The 22,569-nt window shown below is 44.6% G+C and overlaps 2 protein-coding genes and 1 pseudogene across 4 annotated transcripts; 1 reads left to right on the plus strand and 2 right to left on the minus strand.

Moving 5' to 3' along the window:
• Nucleotides 1-4: 4 nt before the first annotated feature.
• TRAPPC4 (trafficking protein particle complex 4) lies at nt 5-4,065 on the plus strand. Its single transcript, XM_033172345.1, has 5 exons — nt 5-208; nt 1,107-1,281; nt 1,403-1,506; nt 2,800-2,926; nt 3,657-4,065. The coding sequence occupies exons 1-5, from the start codon at nt 34-36 to the stop codon at nt 3,733-3,735; spliced, it is 660 nt and encodes a 219-aa protein (XP_033028236.1). The 5' UTR covers nt 5-33; the 3' UTR covers nt 3,736-4,065.
• A 1,247-nt stretch (nt 4,066-5,312) lies between these two features.
• On the minus strand, nt 5,313-19,175 carry SLC37A4 (solute carrier family 37 member 4). Of its 3 annotated transcripts, none has more exons than XM_033172342.1 (10): nt 19,040-19,175; nt 11,906-12,362; nt 10,738-10,970; nt 9,089-9,332; nt 8,682-8,840; nt 7,484-7,569; nt 7,197-7,310; nt 6,446-6,511; nt 5,617-5,755; nt 5,313-5,533 (listed from the first exon to the last, which is right to left on the minus strand). In XM_033172342.1, the coding sequence occupies exons 2-10, from the start codon at nt 12,051-12,053 to the stop codon at nt 5,367-5,369; spliced, it is 1,356 nt and encodes a 451-aa protein (XP_033028233.1). In that variant the 5' UTR covers nt 12,054-12,362; nt 19,040-19,175; the 3' UTR covers nt 5,313-5,366. The 3 variants fall into 3 exon arrangements, with proteins under 3 accessions (XP_033028233.1, XP_033028234.1, XP_033028235.1); XM_033172343.1 differs by lacking the exon at nt 19,040-19,175 and adding an exon at nt 14,310-14,327; XM_033172344.1 differs by lacking the exon at nt 6,446-6,511 and having other exon boundaries at nt 19,040-19,105.
• LOC117060179 lies at nt 16,420-16,928 on the minus strand (annotated as a pseudogene).
• Nucleotides 19,176-22,569: the final 3,394 nt, after the last annotated feature.

Genomic DNA, 22,569 nt, shown 5'->3' on the forward strand with positions numbered 1-22,569 from the left:
GTGGTGGTGGCGTGACGTCAGACGGAAGCCGCGATGGCCATCTTCAGCGTGTACGTGGTGAACAAGGCCGGCGGGCTCATCTACCAGCTGGACCACTACGCGCCGAGGTCCGAAACCGAGAAGACCTTCAGCTTCCCGCTCGAGCTGGTGCTGCGCCCGCACGACGAGCATGTCCTCGTCTCCTTCGGGCAGCGCGACGGCATCCGCGGTGAGGGACAGGAAACAGCCGGCAAAGGAGCGGACCCGGGGGCTGGGCCCTTTTGACACAGGCGGCGCCCGAGGGGGACGAGCAGAGCTCCCCCCTCCATTTCGTTAACTCGCGCTGTTTCCCCCCCGCCGCCCCCTACAAGTATACTTTCCCTATTCTGCCTTCCCTCCACCTACCCGCGATTTTTTTTCTCCTGGTGCCTCCGCTGCCTGTGGATGTTGAAGGGGAGACGGAACTCATGACAGCTGCCCCTTGAACTGAAAAAACTTCGGTGGCAGCGCACACCTGAACCATGTCCACTTTATCAGGCGCCTCTGGCAAAGGGTGGCTCACAAGGGATCAGGAAATTGGGCTTTTTGCGGCGGGGAGGGGGAACTGGGCCCCACCAGCGACTCTCTCCGACCCCCTTACCATTAGGCAGGGTACGATGGCTGCCTCCAGCAGCTGGTTTTGATGGTCATTGATAATTTATTATCAATACATTTATGCTTCTGTTTATGAGGGTTTTTAGCCTCGGGGGTGACATTTATAGTAAAACGTTTTGACCACCTCCCAAAGGTATTATTTATTTGCTTGTTAGTTTATCACACCACCTTAAATCCAAAGATCTCAGGGTGGCTCAGAGATGTTCACTGGCTAAGCTTTGCCTACATAAGGTAGGGATCCCAAGCTGAACCTGGTCAGACCTAACATCCACCACCCATCTCAGGTTATGTCACTGGCAAATTCTGCTCCAGGAAATGGCATTGTATACTGGAGCTGCTCTTGCTCCTTTACTCCACTGATTGGCAGAGCTCCCAAGGGTGAGGGAGACAGGGGAGTTACTGATGCAGGAAGGCTTGCCAGTGCTGGGTGAGAGGGGGTATTGAGTGGTGACTGCCTCTTCTCTTCTTTGCAGTGGGCCATGCTGTGCTTGCCATCAACGGCATTGATGTCAACGGAAGGTACACTGGTGACGGCAGGGATGTGCTGGAGTTCCTGAGCAACCCAGCCAACTACCCAGTGTCAATCCGCTTTGGTCGTCCCCGACTGTCATCCAATGAGAAACTCATGCTTGCCTCCATGTTCCACTCGTGAGTCAGGGGTGGATGAGATGTTTGCCAGAACCCAGAAAAGGGAGAGGGGTTGACTGGTTTTGATATAGGGAAGGCACTTTATCAACTGGTACAATTTGGGGCTCTGTTTTATGTGCAGGTTGTTTGCGATTGGGTCCCAACTGTCTCCCGAACAGGGGAGCTCTGGAATTGAGATGCTAGAGACTGACACTTTCAAGCTACACTGTTTTCAGACTCTAACAGGTATTGCTTATTTTACAATATCTGCATTTCTTGACCTTTGGTTAGTATGGACAGCAGACCCAACTTGAGCAAGTAAAGTTCCGCAGCTACATTCAGTGAGGATGTACCTAAAAGTGCTACTCTTTGTGGAGAAGTGGTAAAAGACAAATGTTTGCTAACTAGACATTTTGTCAAAACAAAATCGAAAATTCTTTCTAGTAGCACCTTAGAGACCAACTGAGTTTGTTCCTGGTATGAGCTTTTGTGTGCATGCACACTTCTTCAGATACCAAGAAGTGTGCATGCACACGAAAGCTCATACCAGGAACAAACTCAGTTGGTCTCTAAGGTGCTACTAGAAAGAATTTTCGATTTTGTTTTGACTATGGCAGACCAACACGGCTACCCACCTGTAACTAGACATTTTGTATACTTCATAATATAAAAATCCTAAGTGGTATACAAAAAATTAAAATGTTTATACCACTTAATCTAATAATTGTCTCTCCCCGGAGAGGCCTGGTGTCTTCATTGCATATTTTTAGGCAACAGGCAAAAGCGTTTTTCTATAACAGGCCGTTGGCTGATTAACATTCCATGGTCTTTTAAATGTGTTTGTGGGAGGGGATCATTTGTTGTTTATTTATTTATTTATTATTATTAATATTAATATTGTGTTCTTATAATTTTATTTTGTGAACTGATGTTCATTTTCAGGTGAAGGGCATTATACAAATGTAATTAATAATAATAATAAGTAGCAGTAGCAGCTTACAAAAAGCAACAGAAAAACTCCCAATCAGTTAAGCTATCTAAAAACAAAAGTATGCATCACAAATAAAACTGAGCAGTGTACAAAATAGAATTAAAAGTCAGGAGTCCAATGAAGCTTGGGTAAACAGATGTTTTAAGAGGCGGTTAAATATCATTACTGTCTCCATAAATTTCCCAAGGTAAGGCATTGTAAAAGGTGGGAGCCATCACTAAAGCCTGTTTCCGCATTACCAAGTGGCAATCCAGTGATGGTGGAACGACTTGCAGGGTGTCCTTAGGAGCTTGCTAGCTATCCTGGTCCCAAGCTGTATAGGGGTTTAAAACCAACAAAACCTTGGTAGCTAATAGGGAACTTTCTCATCCTTCACTGTTCCATCTGCCTGGTACCTGGCATTTGATATCTGCCTTTGCCTTGCAGGGCCTTTATTGAGGAAGAATGACAAGGAATGAACCTTTTTTGTGCATTTTAAAATCCCTCAAGCCAGTTGTATGTGTTGCTTTGGATGTGGCGTGCCCTAACTCTGTTCTTCATATCCTCAGGGATAAAATTTGTGGTGCTTGCTGATCCACGGCAGTCTGGGATAGATTCCCTTCTGCGCAAGATTTATGAGATTTATTCAGACTTTGCTCTGAAAAATCCTTTCTACTCCCTGGAGATGCCAATCAGGTAGAGATCAAATGCACATTCTCACACTAAAATAAACCCTCCCTTACTAAAATTGATTCCCCCCACCATGGTGTTTCCTGCTTGGCAGGGTGTTGGACTGGATGGCCCTTGTGGTCTCTTCCAACTCTATGATTCTGTGTGTTTGAAATCAATGTACATGTGTTACAAGATAGAAAAGCCCTCCTGGCTCCTGAACCCGTTTATTTCCTGGGATGCTGGCAAATCCCATGAACAACTGTGGAGTGTGATCACAATACAGTAGATAGGTAGCGTCACATTAGATAGTGTATGAGGCCTAGTAAGTCTGCATGCCTCCAGTTTGTTATATGTCCCCGCACTGATACATGTTACTGAACACTTCATGCCTGGGGGGCATTTTCCACAGTGCCAGTGTTGATTCAAGAAGTTAAGCTTATCAAGGAGAGCAAACAGAAGCATCTTCAACAGGACATGGAAGCTTGCAAGGGCCTTCCAGCTCCCATCATCCCAGACTATGGGTCATGTTTGCTGGGACTGATGGGAGTAGAGTCAAGCAACACCTAGAGGGTCCCCACGGTTGATCTTCAGGCTGCATTAACATGGTATTTCATACCTTACTAACGCTGAATCACACAGTTGCACTTCTTTCAGATGTTCATCCCAGACTGAGAATAAAATGGAAAATGGGTGACTTGCTGTTCTAAACCTGCTCCAGTGTTCTAGTCCTCTTGTGTTTGTTTCACCATTTCAGATGTGAGCTCTTTGATCAGAACTTGAAGCTTGCGCTGGAGGTAGCAGAGAAAGCAGGGTCTTTTGGGCCAGGATTGTAAGGTGGATTCATCCCACTTCAGTCACCCAGTGGACATTTCAATAACAACTAAAATGTGAGTCAGATGACCAACCATTTGTTTGTAGCGACCTTGACTGCAGTTCCAGAGCACAGAACAGGGAGTATTGATTGCTGTTGAGTGGATGTGGTTGGTGCTGAATCTTGGCTGCTGCTAAAGGAAGCTGGTTGGCAGCTTGAAAGGAAACATGAAAGCTATACCATTCCTTCAAAAGTGGTGCATGTACATATATGTCTACTGCAATGTATTCTTTTAATTTATAATTGAAGCACTGTATGTTTCCAAATGTAAATAAAGCATTCCTTAAAGGAAGAGGAGGGACTTGATTCTTGAGCTGGGAATGAATTATCTGGCGTTCAGCATCCTGGGAGGGTAAGAGCCTGAACCAAATTGCAAATCTCTATGGGTTTCTGCCGAGTGAAGTAATACTATTTAGGAAGAGGCCTCTGCACAGGAACATAGATTAATTCTACTTTATTGCTGTCAGTGTATACTCCATAATAATGAACAAGATATGAAATCCAGTTTCACATAAAACTGTCCGTTTTTAGTCTGCATTATCAGCTCCTCATGGCAATTATAGTTAGAGGCCCCTCAAATGTCTGCAAAAGTGTGCAGGGAAGTTCTGATCAGTGCAAACTGCTAAATGCTACATTTCCTTACACTAAGGGTGGGGGGTAATCATTTCCTCATTATCGTGTATCTATTTACATCAGTCTGAGGGCTGCATTCCCTTGCTGGCAACATGCCAGTAGAAGGCAGGGCCAGAGGCAAAAGCAGGGGGATAACTCATGTAAATTTTACCTTTGTACAGCAGACTAGTTTCTACGCACACACATCCCCTTCTCTCTTCCATCTATGTAAGGAAGAAGCATTACAAGAGTTCAAGAACACATTCTGGAAAATGAAAACAATGTAGGGATGGGGTCTGGGGAAGAATCCAGAGGACCAGATGAAAGAGGCTTGGATAGTCACATTTGGGCCCAGTTCTGAGGTTTGCATGTCTATATGTTTAGTAAGGTACACATGCCCGTCCATCCTTGCCTAGCTACAGCCCCAAATACTAAGATTAAGGAATGAAGCCTCCCCTCTTGTGAATGTCTCCAATTCAATTACACCCCAATGAATCACAGACCATTTGAGAGTTAACTGAATGTTGGAAGGTGAAGAAATCAAGGGAATAATTAAGCACAAATACACAATAGAAGTGTTCTGTAGGTGATGGAGGTAGAAAAGTGACACCTCCCTCTCCAGGCAGTGAAAATGAGTCCTTATGCTGCTTGCTTACAACACATTTGGAAGAAGTGCAGGCTGCCAGTGAGATCATCAGGAGGCTAATACAGGCTGGAGCTGCCAAACCTTGGCTTTGCCAGGGAGAAGCAGAACAGGGTTTGGTCCATTGGGTCCAAACCATTCTGGCCATTCCCATTTTAAGGAACAAAAACAGGTGGCAGCAAAGTGATTGGTTTTTTTTTAACAGAAAACTTTACCCTGGTCCAGGATGCACTGTCAAAGCTTAGTTCTGCCTTTGATCTAATAGTTGTTAGAGTACTTTTAAAAAAACCCATGGTTGCAGTGGGGGGCTCCTCCAACAGCCAAGCCACCGCTGCGCTTTAGTCAGCCTTCTTTGGTACACGGCCCATCTTTGTGCGGATGTTCCTCAAGAAGAAAAACACTACTGTGCTGACCGTGCAGGTAATTTCTGCTACCCAGAAGGCTGTTCCCCAGCTGTAGTGCTTGGCGATGGTACTGAAAGGTAGCCCAGCCAGGAACCCTCCAACTGAAAAAGAGAAGAAAAGGTCACTTGAGGGCAGGGAGAGAGAATGTGTTGCCATCCTCAATTTCTGGAAGGACTATACTCACCATTTGCCATTAGTGCAACAATGGCGTGAGAAGTTCCACACAGGTTTGACGGCGCACTCTCATTGGCTATTACTCCAAACAATGCAATTGGCCCATAAGAGCAAAATCCAAAGATAGCTCCTAACAGCAGGATCCATAACTAACAAAACAAGGCCAAAAAGAAAGTCAGAATATGGGTGTAATAAAATTCCAGCTACCCTACACTTTGCTACCTGGTTCTTTGTCCACTCTGTCTGTGAGGTAGTGCCTCAGGCTACACTTAAGAAATCTTTTATATTTGTGAGTTCTTTTAGTTCCATTTTTCTGGAGTCAAGGGGAACTGTTGTTTGTTAACAATCTAGTTAATTAGATGAACAACGAACATGAGCAGCAGTTTCTATAGAAAGCAAAGGTTGTGCTAGAGCATTTGATGGGGTTAGACGTCAGTAAGTGCTTTAAAATCACTGTTTTCAGTTGCACAAATTGCAACAGTACCCCAGAAACTGTCCTTAATATATATATCACTAAAAATATTTAGCACACTGGTCTGATAACGTGTCTAGGGCAACATTATCTATCAGTGCAATCAGAGGATTATATCACGTCTCCCTAAGCATCCCAGAAGCTACTTTTACCCTTTTGCCATAGGCAGATGCTCCAAAGCTGCTACCTATGAAGTGCACGTGTTAGGAGACAGATGTGTGAAGCAGCTGACAGCATGAACAGACAGGGCTTTGATTTCTTTTAGACATTTATTGCATTCCTTCAAGGTTCTAAACCCCGCAGAATAACAGCAGAGAAGCAAGAGACGGGAAGCTAAGGCAGGATAAAGATAAGGCAAGATATAGACCTCGTGTTCTGTTAAGCCCACAAGGTTAGCAAGAGGATGGAGGGCTAGAATCCAATAGTCGCTTTCCTGAGAGAGAAAGAAGGAAAAAATGAGCAAGTTGCAAAGAGAGAAGAAGAAGAAAGCATTGCAATAACTGTAAAATCTGCCATTCAGAAACACCACCACCACCTTCAATGCTGCACATCAATAATCGGGGCCTGTGGCCATACACAGGTTGTTGGACTACAACTCCCAAAGGACCACAGGGTCCTACTCCTGCCGTAAATGGCAATAGCCCATATCGGCTCGTGTGATGCTGTGCTTGGAACTGGGGAATTCCCTTGACTGTTTCTCTAAGGCAGAGCAAAGCTGGCGAAGCTGCGAAATTTATAGCTTCAACTGTGGATGTAAAAAGCCCAGAAAGGAAGGGTCCCAAGAAACTTATACTCTAAGGGATCCAAAGCTGGAGAAATCACATATGCCCCAGAAGTCAAACTTCATTTCAATTGTGGAAATCCTTCTCCTGGGATGTGTTACTATTTACTAAAAAGCATAAGGAGTCAAGAGAGTTGCATGCCCAGTAAGTACTCCGAGCAGGTGATGCTCTGAGCCGATCAGGTCTTGCAATAAGAAAATAGTCCTTACTTGTGCATGGAAACAGTTTTGTCCTTTCCTCTATCACATTGTGATGCTGTAAATCAGCTTTCTGTCTGAACTGCATCTGTCTCGCTTAACTTGAGCTGTGGCAACAAATTGCTTTTGTATGGCTTACCTTAGGAGAGTTGGCTGTGACTGTGACCCGGAAGAGGTACATAGAAGCCGACATGCCTGCCATCATGGTGAGAAGAAGTTTGTGTCGAGGGTTCCCATAATTTGACAGGCCCACCTGGAAGTCATGAAGATGTCCTTGTGTTAAAACAGCCACAACCTCAGCAGTACCTGTGCCTCACCAAGCCCCTCCTTTACCTATGTCCATACTGCCATTCACCAACTGCCTTGGAAGGCTGCCTGAAACAGACATCCAGGAGTAGCTGTACTACCAGAGACAGGGTGACTTACCCGTGCCACTGCTTGGTCTGAAAGATAGCCAGCTGCAATGCTGCCAACCAGGCCCCCAACTTCCAAGGCGCTCATGTAGGAACTTCCTACAGGGTATACAACAAATAGAAGCCAGCTTACACTAGAGGGAGAATCTGCAAATGGGAATTCTGCTTCCTTGTAGAACATGGAAATGAGGGATTTGTCAGGCTAACAGTTTCTTGCCTGCTGCACTAACACTTCTCAGCTGAAAGCAGTTTCTCAGATATTTTCCCACCACGAAATATTTCAGGAAAGAAACAATATTTGGCATTGAGAATGGCCAGTAGCAGGTTAGAACACGGGGCACCAATCTTTTTGGGCCTGTGTGCATATTTGAAATTTTGCAGGGGGGGGGCATGGGCTCAGCCCTTTCTAGTTTCTTCTCTCACCTGTGTCACTATTTCTCCTCAGACAAATGAGGGAGGAGTACACTGGAAAAATAAGATCCAGTGCTTTCCAGTACTCCAAAAACATTGATATAAGGAATGGATTCTCATTGATCTTTATGATTTTTACACAGAATGAAAAAAAACCAATCCAGAGATTATCTATGATTTATGGTGATTTTGAGAAGATCCTGTCAAAATAATGAGGATCCACAAAGATCCATGTCTTCGATCCATGTTTTTGCATCATGGTAGCAATGAAAAAATTGCATCTGTAGTTTTTACAATTCTGTCAATGGAGACAGGTATGACCTGTGGTTTGGTGGTGGTAGTGAGCCTGTGGGAAAAAAAAACTTAAACCATTTCAAGAGAATTCATTTTCTAGATCAAACTCACCTATGTCTGCACCTGTTCTCTTTTCTCTGACCGCTGCACTTACCTCCCATATCAGCCACCTTTCCCTCCAACTCTTCCCCCTATTCTGTTTCTCTTTCTGTTTACCTGCTGATCTGAGCCTTGAAAACAATACAGCAGCAAGAGGAGAAGCACACAGAGTTGCAATTTCCTCTCACCTCTTTGTTTTTCAAGGTAGGGAAAAGGTACCATCTCTCACCTCCTCATGATGAAGGGGGGCAGTGATAGGGCTCAGAGGCAGCCCTCAAGTGAATCATGTTGGTAACTCCAAAATGTCATTGGCAGACAATGAACTCTCTTACATTTTCAAGGGTAGGGTTAATGGCCTGCTACTAGGATTTGACCAGCTCTGGAAAACACAACATGGTGTCCCATACCCACAAGTGCAGACTGTCCTCTTTCCTGGATGAGAAATAGCTGCCCCCAGTCTGTACAGCATGTCTTCACACCAAAGACAACCAGGTAGCCGGTAGACAGGACCCAGAGGTATGGAGAAAGCAGCAGCTCAGCCAGTGTGCTTTCATTTGCTGATGAACCTGCAAGGAAGAAACCATTACTCACTTGAGCTTGAGCTAAGCTCTCATACAACTTTGACTGTACCAGAGAATTTCATGGCTTCCCATTGATCCTCACTGGAGGCTTCCATGAGCTGACTCTTATAATCCTCTGTCAGGGCTCCCTGCCCTGCCAGATTCTACACCTTCTGCTTTGCAGCTTGGTCAAAAATAGGTCAGTTCTGCCATTTTGTCCCACCTCAGCCAGTTCTCGCCTCCCAGACACTCACCCTTTTTCCCTTTCTTGGGCCCAGGCTCAATGTTGGGCAGTCCCACGTCCGAGGGCTCATTCTTAATCAGGAGCAGGCACACAAAGGAGGCGACCACACACACAGAGCCGGAAAGGGCCAGAGTTGTGCGCCAGTCATAGCTCAGCGCCATCAGAGCTGCCACAATGGGGCCCAGCCCTCCTGCCAGGTTCATGCTGGTGGAGAGGATGGCCCACCAAGTCCCAAACTGGGAAGGTTCAAACCACTACACAGAAGGGAGAGAGAAAGGACATGAGTTGGGGCAGGTCCCAATTCCAGGGCCTGGCATGCATACGGAAGGCTCACGTGACTTTAGAACTCCGCTCCATAAGCCTCCAGGCTGGTCATGAACAATGATGGCCAAAATTTTGCTGGAGTCACCAATGGGACGCAAACCAGTCTCCCAAGTTGCATCTCAAACTGCCCCCTCTCGAAACACAGTTCTCAAAACCTTTCAGGTGAACGGCTCCCAAAGCAGTTTACAATATAAAAAATACATCAGCAGAAAATGAAACAAGATACAATCAATTAAGTCTGAACAACTTCTCAAAAACAACAGGAGACAGATAAAAGGGGCATAACCAAGGGCAGCTCAAAAAAGCAGAGGGTTCTTGCACAGCTAATAAGCAAAGAGCTGCCTGTAGCCAGACCCTGGAATGGGAGAGGGACAGAGGCTTCTGCACAGGCTGAAGGTGGGACAAAAGGAGCTGGAGTGGCCTCTTGGTCAAAAACACTTCACAATAATCTTCCTTTATTTTACAGATTTGAATGGGGTTTACTGCTCCCAGAAACACTTGCAGCCCCCAATCTTTCTGCAAAGGGGGTTGTATGTTACTGCCAGGACCTCAGAGAGAGACCCCTCCTCCTTTTGGATGTTGCACTATCAATGGCTACTGGTTATGAGGCATATATGCTGCCATCTGAATCAGAGGCATGCTCTTCCTCTGTTTGCTGGGGAACAACAGCTATTGCCTTCCTGTCCTGCTTACTGTATGTCCCCCAGAGGTGGCTGGTTGCTTACTATAGCAAACCAGATGCTGAACAAGGTGGGCCTTGGATTCGATTGACAGTGCTCTTCTTACTTCTTTATGCTGCTTGCACACCAGCTCTTCCTGGGTACAGAATGCCTAGCCCAACACAGAAAACACTTTCCACTGCAAGGCCCACTTGCTCAGCGTCATTTGATCATTACTTTAGGCGGTCTGGGCAGTCTGCTGCTGCTGTTGGGGGCAACAGGGGTGCCAGCTGCCCAAGAATATCTCAAAGTGAAACATGATATGGTTTGTGATTGATAGTTCCCACCACCGCTGCCAAGTCAAAGCTCACCAGAAATATGGGACACAATTGGGAGCAGAGAGAAGTGGCAAGGCCTCTATCTCTGCAGCCTGGGACAGGAAAACAGCAAGTGAGGTTCTGGCATTAATGACCAGTAGTAACAGAAACAGTCACTAAACAAAAGCTACCAGAACCGCTTGCTGCCACCTGCAGCTCTCAGCTTCCATTGCCCTGGATAATGGATTTCAACTGACTGCTCTTTAGCACAGGGACCCCTGCTGGAAACTTGCTGCTAGGAACATCTCAGAAAGCAGCAGCATGCCCTACACACCCACACACCCACCCCACACACTTACCTTGCGCAGTACTTTTCCACATGGGGGCCACCCTAGGCCCTGGGCCAGCCCATTGAGGAACCACAACCCTGCGAAGATGGGGACGGTAGAGCTCCAAGAGAAGACCACATTGACTAAGCCCACCAACAGGAGGCCAGAGGAAAAAAGCCATCGGGCACTCATTTGGTCAGAAAGGATCCCACTAATGAACTTGCTAATGGCATAAGCTGCAGACTGGCTGCTGGTGATGAGACCTGTATTGGATGAGAACCCAAAGATAGTTATGCCATGCTCATGTTATGCCAAAGGAACTTGGTCGCAAATGAGTTATTCAGCCTTGTTGACAGTAGCACTTAAACCAAGCAAAATGCTAGCCAGTATTAGGATTAGCTACGACACAGAGGCTCTGTAGATTCTGATGCCCTTCTATCTATTACCTCAAGCTTAAGTCTACATTCAGGAAAGGCCATGTTTGTCCTTCTCTAGGCAAACTGGGAATATATTGCTCAGGCTTTAGACTGATCTATTGTAGCTGCTTCCAGCTTGTGGATAAACAATTGTCCACAGACCCTTTGTCTGGCATAATCTTTTAGTCACCATATCCTAGTGAAAATAACTCTAAGTACTCATACTGGAAATAAACATTATGTACTTTTATGCCCTTCCTGCCTCTGCCTCTGCTTCCTTTCCTTTGTTGGATTATTGATTGTAAGCGCCTTGGGGCAGGTGCCTCCTCTCCTATTATTATTTATATAGTTTTTAACTACGGTGCATTGTGCTTAACATAGTATAAGAACAAATAAATACTAGCACTACTATAACATCAGGTTAAGAAGTGATGCAATTCTTCACAGTGGACATTAAGGGGGCAGATTACAGGCAAAAGATAGGCTCTCTAAACAACAATGACAGCCTTTATCTGGAAATGAAAGAAAATGCAAGTACTCAGAGGAGCCCAACTAGCAGCCTTTCAACATCAGTCCCAGAACGGCAAACTGGCCTCCAAGTGACTGGCCTCCTTCCAAAGAGAACTTCCCTGGCAAAGCAACAGCTGAATTCTAATTGAATCCCTAAGCACAAAGAAAGGAAGTCCCCCAAAATCTCAAGAAAATATTTTCAGGATAAAGTTTTTTGAGCACCACAAACATGTTCTGCATGCACCATCTCCCTCCAAGAAGAAGGCTCTTACCCAAGTCATCTTTGTCGAGGCTTATCTCTTCCATGATTGAAGGCATCACAAACGAGAATGTTTTTCGGTTGAAATAGTACAGGGTGTAGCCAATGAACATGGCAGTGAATATCACCACCCGATAATAGCCGTAGCCCTTTCCTGCCATTGCGATTTCAGAGCTGTGCCTCTAACGTCGGAGAGAAGGTGCCTGTAGCAGTTCCGCCTTTAGATCCCAGTGTACAGTAAATGTGAGAAGAGGGGTAGTGGCACCAATGTGCTAGAAAGAAGAGAGAGAGAGGCAGGGAACCAGCAGCTGTCAGAGCACTTGAGCGGCAGGCGCTTGCCAGGGTTTCTGCTGAGCCCGGAGGTTTGCTGGAGTTCTCTGTTGCTCTCTTTTCTGTTCACGGCCACCTTCTGGAGAATAATTAACTCTGGGAACATGGCTGGACACACTGTTCAGTATAAATCCATCCACCTACAGTGAAACAAACAAGAGACGCTAGCCTGGGATAAACACGAGCTGTCTTCCGAGTAGAAAGATTAACAAGGGTTTCCTCACTCCCACTATACTCTGACCCCTGAACTCAAATAGCACGATGGAGTAAGGGGGGGGGGAATCAATGCCTTCCTGAATCAGGTCTACAACATAATCTTTGATAGGAACTAAGTCCTGCTGTGCAGAAGCAAGCTGCCTATGGGCTGGGCAGTCTACCTAGCACCACCCTTCCTAGGAAAAGAGTCTTGCTCTCGAAAGAAGGTGCAAAGCTGTAAAAACATTATCCTGCAGTCGCAGACACTGATGAAGAGCTTTGTCAAATTCAGTAAGGCAAGAAGGCTGTCTCTTGTATCGGCAGAAACATAGGCAGCTGCCTTACAGGGTCAGACCATGGGTCCATCTAGCTCAGTATTGTCAATACTGACAGGCAGCAAGAATCTCTCCAGGTTTTGGCAGGGGGTATCTCCCAGCCCTACCTCAGGCTGCTGTGGGTTGAACCTGGGACTTTTTGAATGCAAGGCAAAGGCTCTACCACTGAGTGACGGCCCTGACACTGCAAGTGAATTAAAAACCAAACACTTCCCTCTACTGTATTTCCAGGGTGGACCACCAAGCTTATTAATTTGGAAGACTTTTATTCTGCCGTTCAGTTTATCAAAATTCCTAAGGAAGCTTCTAAATGCAGAGCAAAAATACAAACAACAAGGCGTATAAATGTAAAAGCACAAAAATAAAAGCATAAAATGCAGAAAGGCAGCATAAAATTAAAATCCAAATCAATTTAAAGCACTAGATGAACTGCTTTGCCCATACTGTTTGAAATCAAACCATGCAGGCAAAGGCACGTCCAGAAAAGTACTAACACAGTCCCATAAACAGTGCTTCATAAGACCAGACAATCGGCTTACTCTTGGGATTTGAAAGTCCATATGCACAGGACTGATCAGCTGTGCCTGCAAACCTGCTTTCGACTCAGCCCTGCTTTACCTGCCCCATATAGCTTGGCAGAAACACTGAAACATCTTCTTCTGTGTGCACCTTTGCCCTCCATCTCCCTTTAAGCTCCCCCCATTTTTAATTATTTATAAAGCACTCACATTATAAAATATCAGGATGGTGTACAAAGAACAAGGATAAAATATACACCAAGAATAATAAAGTTGATGTGGATGACAACAGAAAAGTTCAGTCAGAAAAGGCTTGGGCAAATAGAAAGATATTAAGCACATATCTGAAAGATTAGATTGTTGGGGCATACCATATCTTAATATATCCCACGTTAAAGGGACCGCCCATAAGAGGAAAATCTTCCATAATTTCGCTTGCCATTTGCCTTTTATCATAATTAACGCTTCCTTTTTCTGGAAAAGTTCGGGCTTTGTCTCTATTATTTCCTCAGGTACCTTAGGGCACTCTGCTCGCCAGACTAAGGTTCCTAAAGTTATGCATGCTGTGCTTCTGTGGATTTGATAAACATGCTAGTTTCTAGGCCAACTCTACTTGCTCAACAGTCTGTCCTCTGGCACAACAGAACCAGGGCTGCAAAAAACAGGTAACCCAAGCACTAGAGTAATCTCACCCATCATTAATATTCCAAAACAGCTTATTCCATGAAAACAGAAAAGTATGTTTTAGACATACATGCAGACACAATTCCATGCAGTGCGTTCCAGTCAATAAATATAGTTGTCATATTTTGCATCAGTTTATGCTTATGTGTAGTCTTCAAAGGCAGCTCCTGGAAGTGTTGTAGTAATCAAAGTTAGATGTTACCAGGTCACAGACAATGGTTACCAGGTGCAGTAGGTGCATTAGCCCAAGTTGCTGAAAGCCTTGTGCTAGATGCCATCTGGGCTTCCAGCATAAGGCTGTATCTAACTACCGGTATTACAGTAGGAGGAATGGATGAGAAAAGGAAACACCCACCATGAGGTTGATTAGATGTGTATCTGAAGAAGTGTGCATGCACACAAAAGCTCATACCAAGAACAAACTTAGTCGGTCTCTAAGGTGCTACTGGAAGGAATTTTTTATTTTATTTTGTTTTGACCTGTAACTGGCCCTCTTCTTATTACTGTTAAGTTTATTAGCATTTGTCTGGTCCATGGCAGACCGCAATTCACCTGCTCAGAACATCCTGTCTCACATGAATCCTGTACAAAAAGAATAGAGCTGAGTGTAATCAGCATATTAGCAACTGCTCTGCAAGTTTCTTCTTAAACAACAGAAAGAATGAAACACTCTTGTGGCACTCCATAGCACATATGCCATGGGCAAAGTAAAAGTCCCCCAAGACAGTGTGGGGAATCTGAGCCGAGGCCAAATGCAAACCTCCAAGCCTTTCTACCCAGCCCTCATGCCACTCTCCTAACTGGTTCAGCTCTGTACCCTTCTCAAGTGCTTTTGTGTGGCTGGAATGTGTCCCTGAACTGTGATAATGCCTTTTGCTAGCGTGGATGGAAGGATGAGTAACTTGTGGCTGGCTGCTGGAATGTAGCCTCTTGTACAGACGGAAGAAGAAGAAGAAGAAGAAGAAGAGTTTGGATTTGATATCCCACTTTATCACTACCCGAAGGAGTCTCAAAGTGGCTAACATTCTCCTTTTCTCTTCGTCCCCCACAACAAACACTCTGTGAGGTGAGTGGAGCTGAGAGACTTCAAAGAAGTGTGACTAGCCCAAGGTCACCCAGCAGCTGCATGTGGAGGAGCGGAGACGCGAACCTGGTTCACCAGATTACGAGTCTACCACTCTTAACCACACCACACTGGCTCTCTGTTACAGCTGTTGTTCTACGCACTTTTTTTCTCCTGCTCTGGGCATCACTGATATGTCCCCTCTGCAAAACAATTCCCCATGAGTTGAAAAATGTCTCTCCCCCCCCCCTTTTTTAAAAGTTTCCTTGCTTCTTTTAAGGAGTTCCAAGAATAAATCTCATTCAGAGATTAAAAATCTGCTTTGACATGTGATAATTCCACTGCAGTGTTGCTAGACAGCACTACTGTAGTTTGCTGCCATTTTTGTGTCCTCTCACAGGGACTTTGGAACAAAAGGATAAATTTTGTCTGGAAAAGTGAGTTAGTAGAGAACTAGTAGAGAGCAAAGTAGAATGAAGTTGAAATGGACAAGGCAGTACTCAGGTTCCCCACACAGATGTGGGGACCCCCAAAACTATAAATGGGCTACAGAGTCCTGCAATTTCAAAGGTCCTTAACAAGAAGTCCTTTAAACTTCACCTAAAGCCCAAGCTACCACCTTTTAGCTAGGATCATCCCACTCTTTTTAGACTATAAATGATCTTAGATCCAAGATTCAGCTGAAAATCCTATGAGGTCACAAAAGCGGAGTGATTTCAGAAGCAGTCTTGATGGCAGATAATCTTGCTTGATTATCCTTAGGAACTCCTTCCTGGGTGCTCACTCTTGCACCTCTGAAACCCCTAAACTTCAGAGGATTCCATAAATGGATTCTGTTGTGATAAATGTAGACTTAGTGAGCCTCTCTCCTGGCTTTGAGCGCCCCTTTTCCGCACTTTGCCTTCAGGTGGACTCTATCCAGTAGCACCCTGCCATGGCCAATGAGTTTTTTCTTTCTGGAGTTCACTATGGCACCAAGGATCCCCCCTTCAAACAGAGCAAACAGTACAAAAAGATATAACATTTTCTCTTGTCAATTCTTCAATTCCTGCTGCTATTCTCCCCTGCCCACTTCCCCTTCCTGAGAAGCCAAAGCAATTCACTGTACAGCTTTCCTTCAGTATCACTTCTCATGACCATTCTCTCTAACCTTCCTATCTCTGCTAACAGTTAACTATTAAATTGGAATGTTGGTATATTTTCTCAGTAAAACTCTTATTTCTAGAAATGCTCTGGTGCTATCTTGGTCACTCACCCCAAGTCCCTTACAAGGGCACACTGCTAGCTTCACTAGACAACCCCAAATTACTCACATGCTAAGAGTGCTAATATATGGGCGAGCTCTACTCTTTTGTTGTTTAATTTACTGTGTATTGGAATTTTAACATGTTCCCCCTCCCCCCACATTTGACAGGAAATATCTTTAATATCAGAAATCTACAGAAACACTTTGTTAAGCATCCGCAAATCTTCTACATAACAGATGTATCCTGATGGCAACTTTTAAATTCTCCCAGAATTACCATAGAGCTAGTTGCATTCACTTTCATATCACACGTGCAGAGCTGCATGTTTACTCAAACTGAACAGACTCGGGTTTTCATCAGCTATGCATGAGGACACAGGCCTATATTAACATTTATTTCAATTTGCTGAAGAGTTTATGAGCCGCACAATGGTCTCTAGCATGTAAGAAGTCAAAGAGTTCTTCTGTACACTTCTCCTCTGTATGGGACTTGGATGACACTCAAGCATTACACTTCTCTAAACGTTCCCGAGCTTTCACACATTTCTCCATCTGTTCACAATGCTCCCTGACAGTAGTTAAAGGATCCACAAGCTCTTCTTCTTCCTCCTCCTCGGGATCCCCGCTCCGGCCCTCCAGCGCCTTCTCATCCTGCCACCCCATCGCCACAAGCCTCGCTCCGCTTCTCCAGAAGGATGACGAAGGGTCACCCCAACATAACGTGTTCTGATATTGGTTTGGCAAAGAAAATCAGGTAAGAAATATGGCAAGCAAGAAAGGCTATTGGACTGACAGCAGCTTCTGGCAGAAAGTGTGACAGGGTTGCAGCAAAAAATTATTGCTCTGTGTTTGAGCTAAATTCCCCCAGCTACCGTACTTGCTTTTTGGAAGGGCTTATTCCTGGAACACAGTGAAGCAGCTTGCAGACATTTGTCCTGAGCAAGTGTGATAAGAGCATGGTCATACCGGTATTTATCCCAGTTTGTCACAGCCCTCTGAAGGAGATCCCATATCTTACTTAAACAGTATGACTTTCTAGAGCCTAAAAGGGCTTGGAAACCAACAAGCAAAATCAATAAAGGAAAGTCCATCAAAATGGTTCTGATATAAGTCTGATGAAGTCAGCGGAGCTTTCCCTCTACTGAATTTAGGCCAAAGAATAATTAACAGAGATAACTTTACAATTGGGTAACTGCCGGCAATGGGCAGTCAGCCAAGCTGGAGGACTGGGCCAAGGACATTACTGTACATGGTTGCAAATACTTTTATGTACACTTTTTCAGTGTAAAATTTTTATTGTCACTTGTTACACCACTATCTAAAACCAAGACTGTCTTACAGGATACTTTACATTACATTTTATAATGAAGACAACTCTGTGTGAACAGCTACCTATTAGTGTATCTTCCCAAGGAGAGCAGGATCCCCAAGGATGTGCTTTAGGAATAGCACAGGGAGAAGAAACACTGTGGTGCATCTGCAGCAGCAAAGCCAGATGCCTTCATCTACCCCACCTACAATAAAACATGCCTCTCTCGTTTTTGGTTTCTACAGCTGCAACAGGCGCCGTAACTCTCCATTTGACTTCACCTCTGATGGTGCACTCTTCCATTCTCTTGAGACAGATGGATGCCAACAAATGGGGGTTTGTGTGTTTTCCTAATATGCTGTATGTAATATTACTGTAGTATATGACGTAATGTATTTATGTATTTCTGTGTGCCATTGTCATACACACACATATATATTCCAACCTACATTTCTCAGAGACCCTTTGGGTTACAAGTGACTAGTAAGTTTAATTTAATAAATAATAAGGGGAGGGAGACAATAGTTACGGTGGACTTAACAGTTCAACTTTAGCCTAGTTACCCACTGAGATAATTCTGTATACTTTAAACAAATGTTTGAGTTTTAAAAGTTTGGGATTGGAGAATGGCGCTATATATTAGGAGTTGCGCTGCCTTTATTCTTCATTTCTATATATAAGTTCGCATTTGTGAAAACAAACAATCCAAATATTATCCAATTTCTTACCCCCCCCCCCTTTCACCATGCGGTCGCGGGAAGTATAATTTTAAAAAGTACAATGCTGAAATCAGTATTAAAAGAAATACAAACATCTTGAGCCCTATATACCGGTATTGATGTGTCAAAGGCTATTTAGCTAAAGCAATAACTAATTTAAATGCCGCGTATTCTAAAACAACTTCCCGCGTGACGTGGTCTAGGTTAAGATGGGGCTAAATCGAGGAACGGCAGCAGGATCTTGAGACTCGGGTGTTTGTAGGGGTGCCTGGCACGTACCCCATGCGGAGCCAAACAGGAAAGGGAATGAAGGTGCAGAGGCGGTCAAGAGACTGCACGGGTGTCCCGACCCCGGGCGTAGGCTATTCGCATTCCACTCCTTCCGCCTGGGGACGGGTTCAGGCAGTGCGAGGAGCCCACCTTCCCCAGGGAAGCGCCGTGGCCCCCATCCCCTCACCCTCGGAGAGGATAGCGGCGCGACATCGGCGACCCATTAGTATAGATCCACACAACAAGGGAAGCAAAGGTCGCGAGGAGGCAGGAAGAAACTTTTATCATGCTCGCTCGCCCCAGCGCCTCCCTCCCGCTCCCAAAGGCCTCCGGGCGCCCATCAACGTCGGCCCGGGCACCTTGGGCCCATACAATTCAAGGGCGCTTGCCCAAGTCGGACGTGGCTCATTCGCCGCCGCCAACCCGCCAACCGGCCACGGTGGTTCCTCTGCACCAGCCGCAGTAAAAGTGGGCTAACCTGATAGTGGCACTTCAGCGACCCTCAGCTTGAAGCTCCGCCTTGCGGAAAGTATTCTCCTCGGCTATTGGGCAAGGGGCACGCCACTCTCCGGGCTCCTCCAATCCATATTGTCCGTGTCGACAGGTAAGAGCTTCCGGCCAATCCCTGCCCCTCGCGCGCCTAGTTTCCTATGGTAACGCTTTCCTTTCTAAGCAGGACCACCACCCGTGTTTGGCCTCCTTTACCTGTTTTCCCGTCGGCCTCAGTCCCAAGCCAAGTTGCAGCGCACGCGCGCTTTCCATTACTGAAAGACCTGCGGCATTCCAAGTTTGAATCACCTTTCCCGCCAAAAAGTAACGACGAGAAGGGGATGTGCCTTTTGAGGCAGCCAAAGGCTGCACTGACAGCATTTTAAGTAGGAAACACCTTAAGGAGAAGCTGAAGGGGGCCATAAATAAAATAAAATAAAATAAAAAAGAAACATAAAAATAAAAGAGTGCTGTGCTGACTTTCTCCCCTTGGTCAGCGACTTCCACAGAGGAATGGTCACCAAAGCAACAGCCTCCCTGTCCCTCCTGTCAAAAATGAAAGCCCAACTGAAGGCATCAAGCACCACACAAAACAAGGCCCTGCCTTCATGCTAGGAGTATTTAAAGTTTAGGAAAGAACATCCAACACACCCTTTTATATATACAGTTACAGATGGGTAGCCATAACAAAATAGAAAATTCTTTTCAGTAGCACCTTAGAGACCAACTGTGTTTGTTCTTGGTATGAGCTTTCGTGTGCATGCACACTTCTTCAGATAGAAGAAGTAGATGGGTAGCCGTGTTGGTCTGCCATAGTAAATAAATAAATAAATTAATAATAATAATAATAATAATAATAATAATAATAATAATCCTTCCAGTAGCACCTTGGAGACCAACTAAATTTGTTCTTTGTATGAGCTTTAGTGTGCATGCACACTTCTTCAGATACCTATCTGAAGATACCTATATAGTGGGGGCTTAATGTGAGACAGGATTCCACACTAAAAAGAGGTTCAGGGACAAGGAAAAATCACACAAGCAAAGGTAGCCAATATGGTGGTCATCAGATGTTGCTGGACTGCCTTTGGGCTTAAGCCATTTGGGCTTAAAAGAATAGGGGCCCAATACCTGGAGGGCATCACACTTGACTACCCAAGCTCTAGAATGCATCCACCAATATGGAGGGGAAGGAAGAAAGAGGAAAGAAAAACTGCACTCAGGCACCATGGCCAATTCTCACTGCCCACACCTGTAAAAAATAAGGAGGCCTGGATAGGTTAGGGATTACCAAACAGGCAGCCCCTCACCTTTTAGAAATCCATTACTGCAGCAGATAGGTGGCACTTTAGGATCCACCTGTTTGAGCGGGTAGCCAGTTTAGGCTCCACCATTTTTCATCCTTCCATTTAAAAAGAGTGTTTTTTTTTTTTTTTTAGAAAAGCAAGTTATTTTATTGAAACCGTTTTCAAAAGGAGCAAATACATTTCAACTGAATGACTTAAAATATGATCACCACCCGCTTTCTCCTTTCCTCCCTCCAGAAAAAAAAGTTAACAGAACTGACCAACAAGCACCTGAACATTGATGTAAAACAAACAACTCCAGACTCTACAGCTAAGTAAGTGCCAATATGGCAGAGGGAACTTGCACAGTTTCTGCAGAGTACACAAAGGCGGCAGCACAAGGTACTCTCTTGCCTACTGGCTTTCTGGATTAGGCTTAGTTGGGTTTTAGGCAGCAGCAGAGGAATGGAAGAGGGAACATTCCTCCTTCACTCCCAAATTACATTCCCATGACAGAGAAATTAAAACTTCTAAGCCTGCCCAGTTCAAAAGGGGGAAAATTTTAAGAAAAGACAGACACAGCACAAGACATATTCAGGGAAGTGTTTTTCAGGAAAACCAAGATTTACATTCAAATTCCAATTACTTTATCAAGGCTCACAGTAGAATGCACATTCTGCTCAAAACAGAGGTATGCAGAAACAGTTGCTTTGTTTTTAATAAGGTTTTAAACTCCATTTTCATCAAAATCCAAATATTCAATGCACATTTTAACAGAGGCAAAAACACCTGTGTGTGTGTGTGTGTGTATATATATATATACATACACAACTGGGAAAGATGGCAAGCTAAACTTCCAAGCACAAGTATAAAGCTTGTTGAAATGAAGGGGAAAGGGGGCATTACAACAGGCAGCACACAATTTAGTATTAATTTCTCACATTTGCCTTGTTCTAGGAGCCTGTAGCATTTGGCATACCACTTCTGCCTGAATACAAGAGAAATAATTCCTCAAAGCTGCAAGTTAAGACAAAGACGTCTTGAAATTAATTCAAGAGAAGAACACATTTCCAAATTGATTTTAGGGACTAGGAGGCAGTGCTAGGAATGAGTTGCTGAGCAATGACATTAAACAGGGTCTCACCATGGTCTACATATGATATTCCTTTGAACAGTTTGGACATTGTGTGTAGAGGGGAAATTGAAGTAAAAAGGGCTGGATTAAGTTTTTCCTCTACTTTGCGACATCTTTACATATTCTAGTTTATGTGCAGTTGGACTGATTTGTACTTCTGAAAACTGAAGTATCACAATTATTTGTCCTGTAGCCAAAGCTATCCCTACTACACTACTAGGTGGCCAAAGTGGAAAGTTCAGCTGCCAGTAGGGTGACTGAGATAGTAAATAAAAGGTGCACACACAAAGATGTGCATTCACCACCCAAGACAGCAAGCTTTGTAAGCCAGCTTCCCAAATCACCATATAACATCAGCAGTATTAGGAAATGGCAAGATTAAGAACAGTGCCCAGCGTTGCTGGGAAAGCAATTAGAAAGCAAATCTACAAACTTGAGGAGCAAATAAAATAGGTAAAGAAAACCTGTACCTTTCTGGGATAGATCAGCCTTCCTGCTTTATTACAGCAGCATAGTTTCATGGGCCTCTTAGAAAATGACTGGCATTAGGAAGTTTTGCTAAAGGCAGTAACTGATAATAAGAATTATGGATGTGTGTCTCATCAGTGGCCAACCCTGCTATGCTACAGCTGTCTGATAAATACTTCTGAAAGCAGAGTCGTATAGTTATCTGTTTGAGCTTTTTGGTTTTCCTTCCAAGCATTATCAACTTATTTTACTCTCCACACCTGTTTTACCCATTTCAGTTGCACAGACACCCCCAAAACAGAAAACGGTCCATCAACAGCCCAAGGGACTTGCTCATTCAAGCCTAGCTGATGAACCATAACATGATGAGGCTGCAGCAGAAGGTTCCTATTTGATATTTCCAGTTGCAGACAATGTTTCCAGGTGAAGGATAGCCCAAAAAACTGCTGATGCCAACTGTCATTTCCTAGAACAGTTTCAGGTAGATTTAAATCTACTGGTTAGAAGTGCAATTCAGGGGACAGTGCTGTGGAAAACACAGCAAGAGTGCCCAGTGAGCTGAAAGTCATTTTTTAAAGAAAGGAAGAGACAAGACAACAAACCAAAATCAGCAACAAATAAATCCCCAAC

Source organism: Lacerta agilis, chromosome 15 (genome assembly GCF_009819535.1).
Source record: "Lacerta agilis isolate rLacAgi1 chromosome 15, rLacAgi1.pri, whole genome shotgun sequence".
Taxonomy (NCBI): domain Eukaryota; kingdom Metazoa; phylum Chordata; class Lepidosauria; order Squamata; family Lacertidae; genus Lacerta; species Lacerta agilis.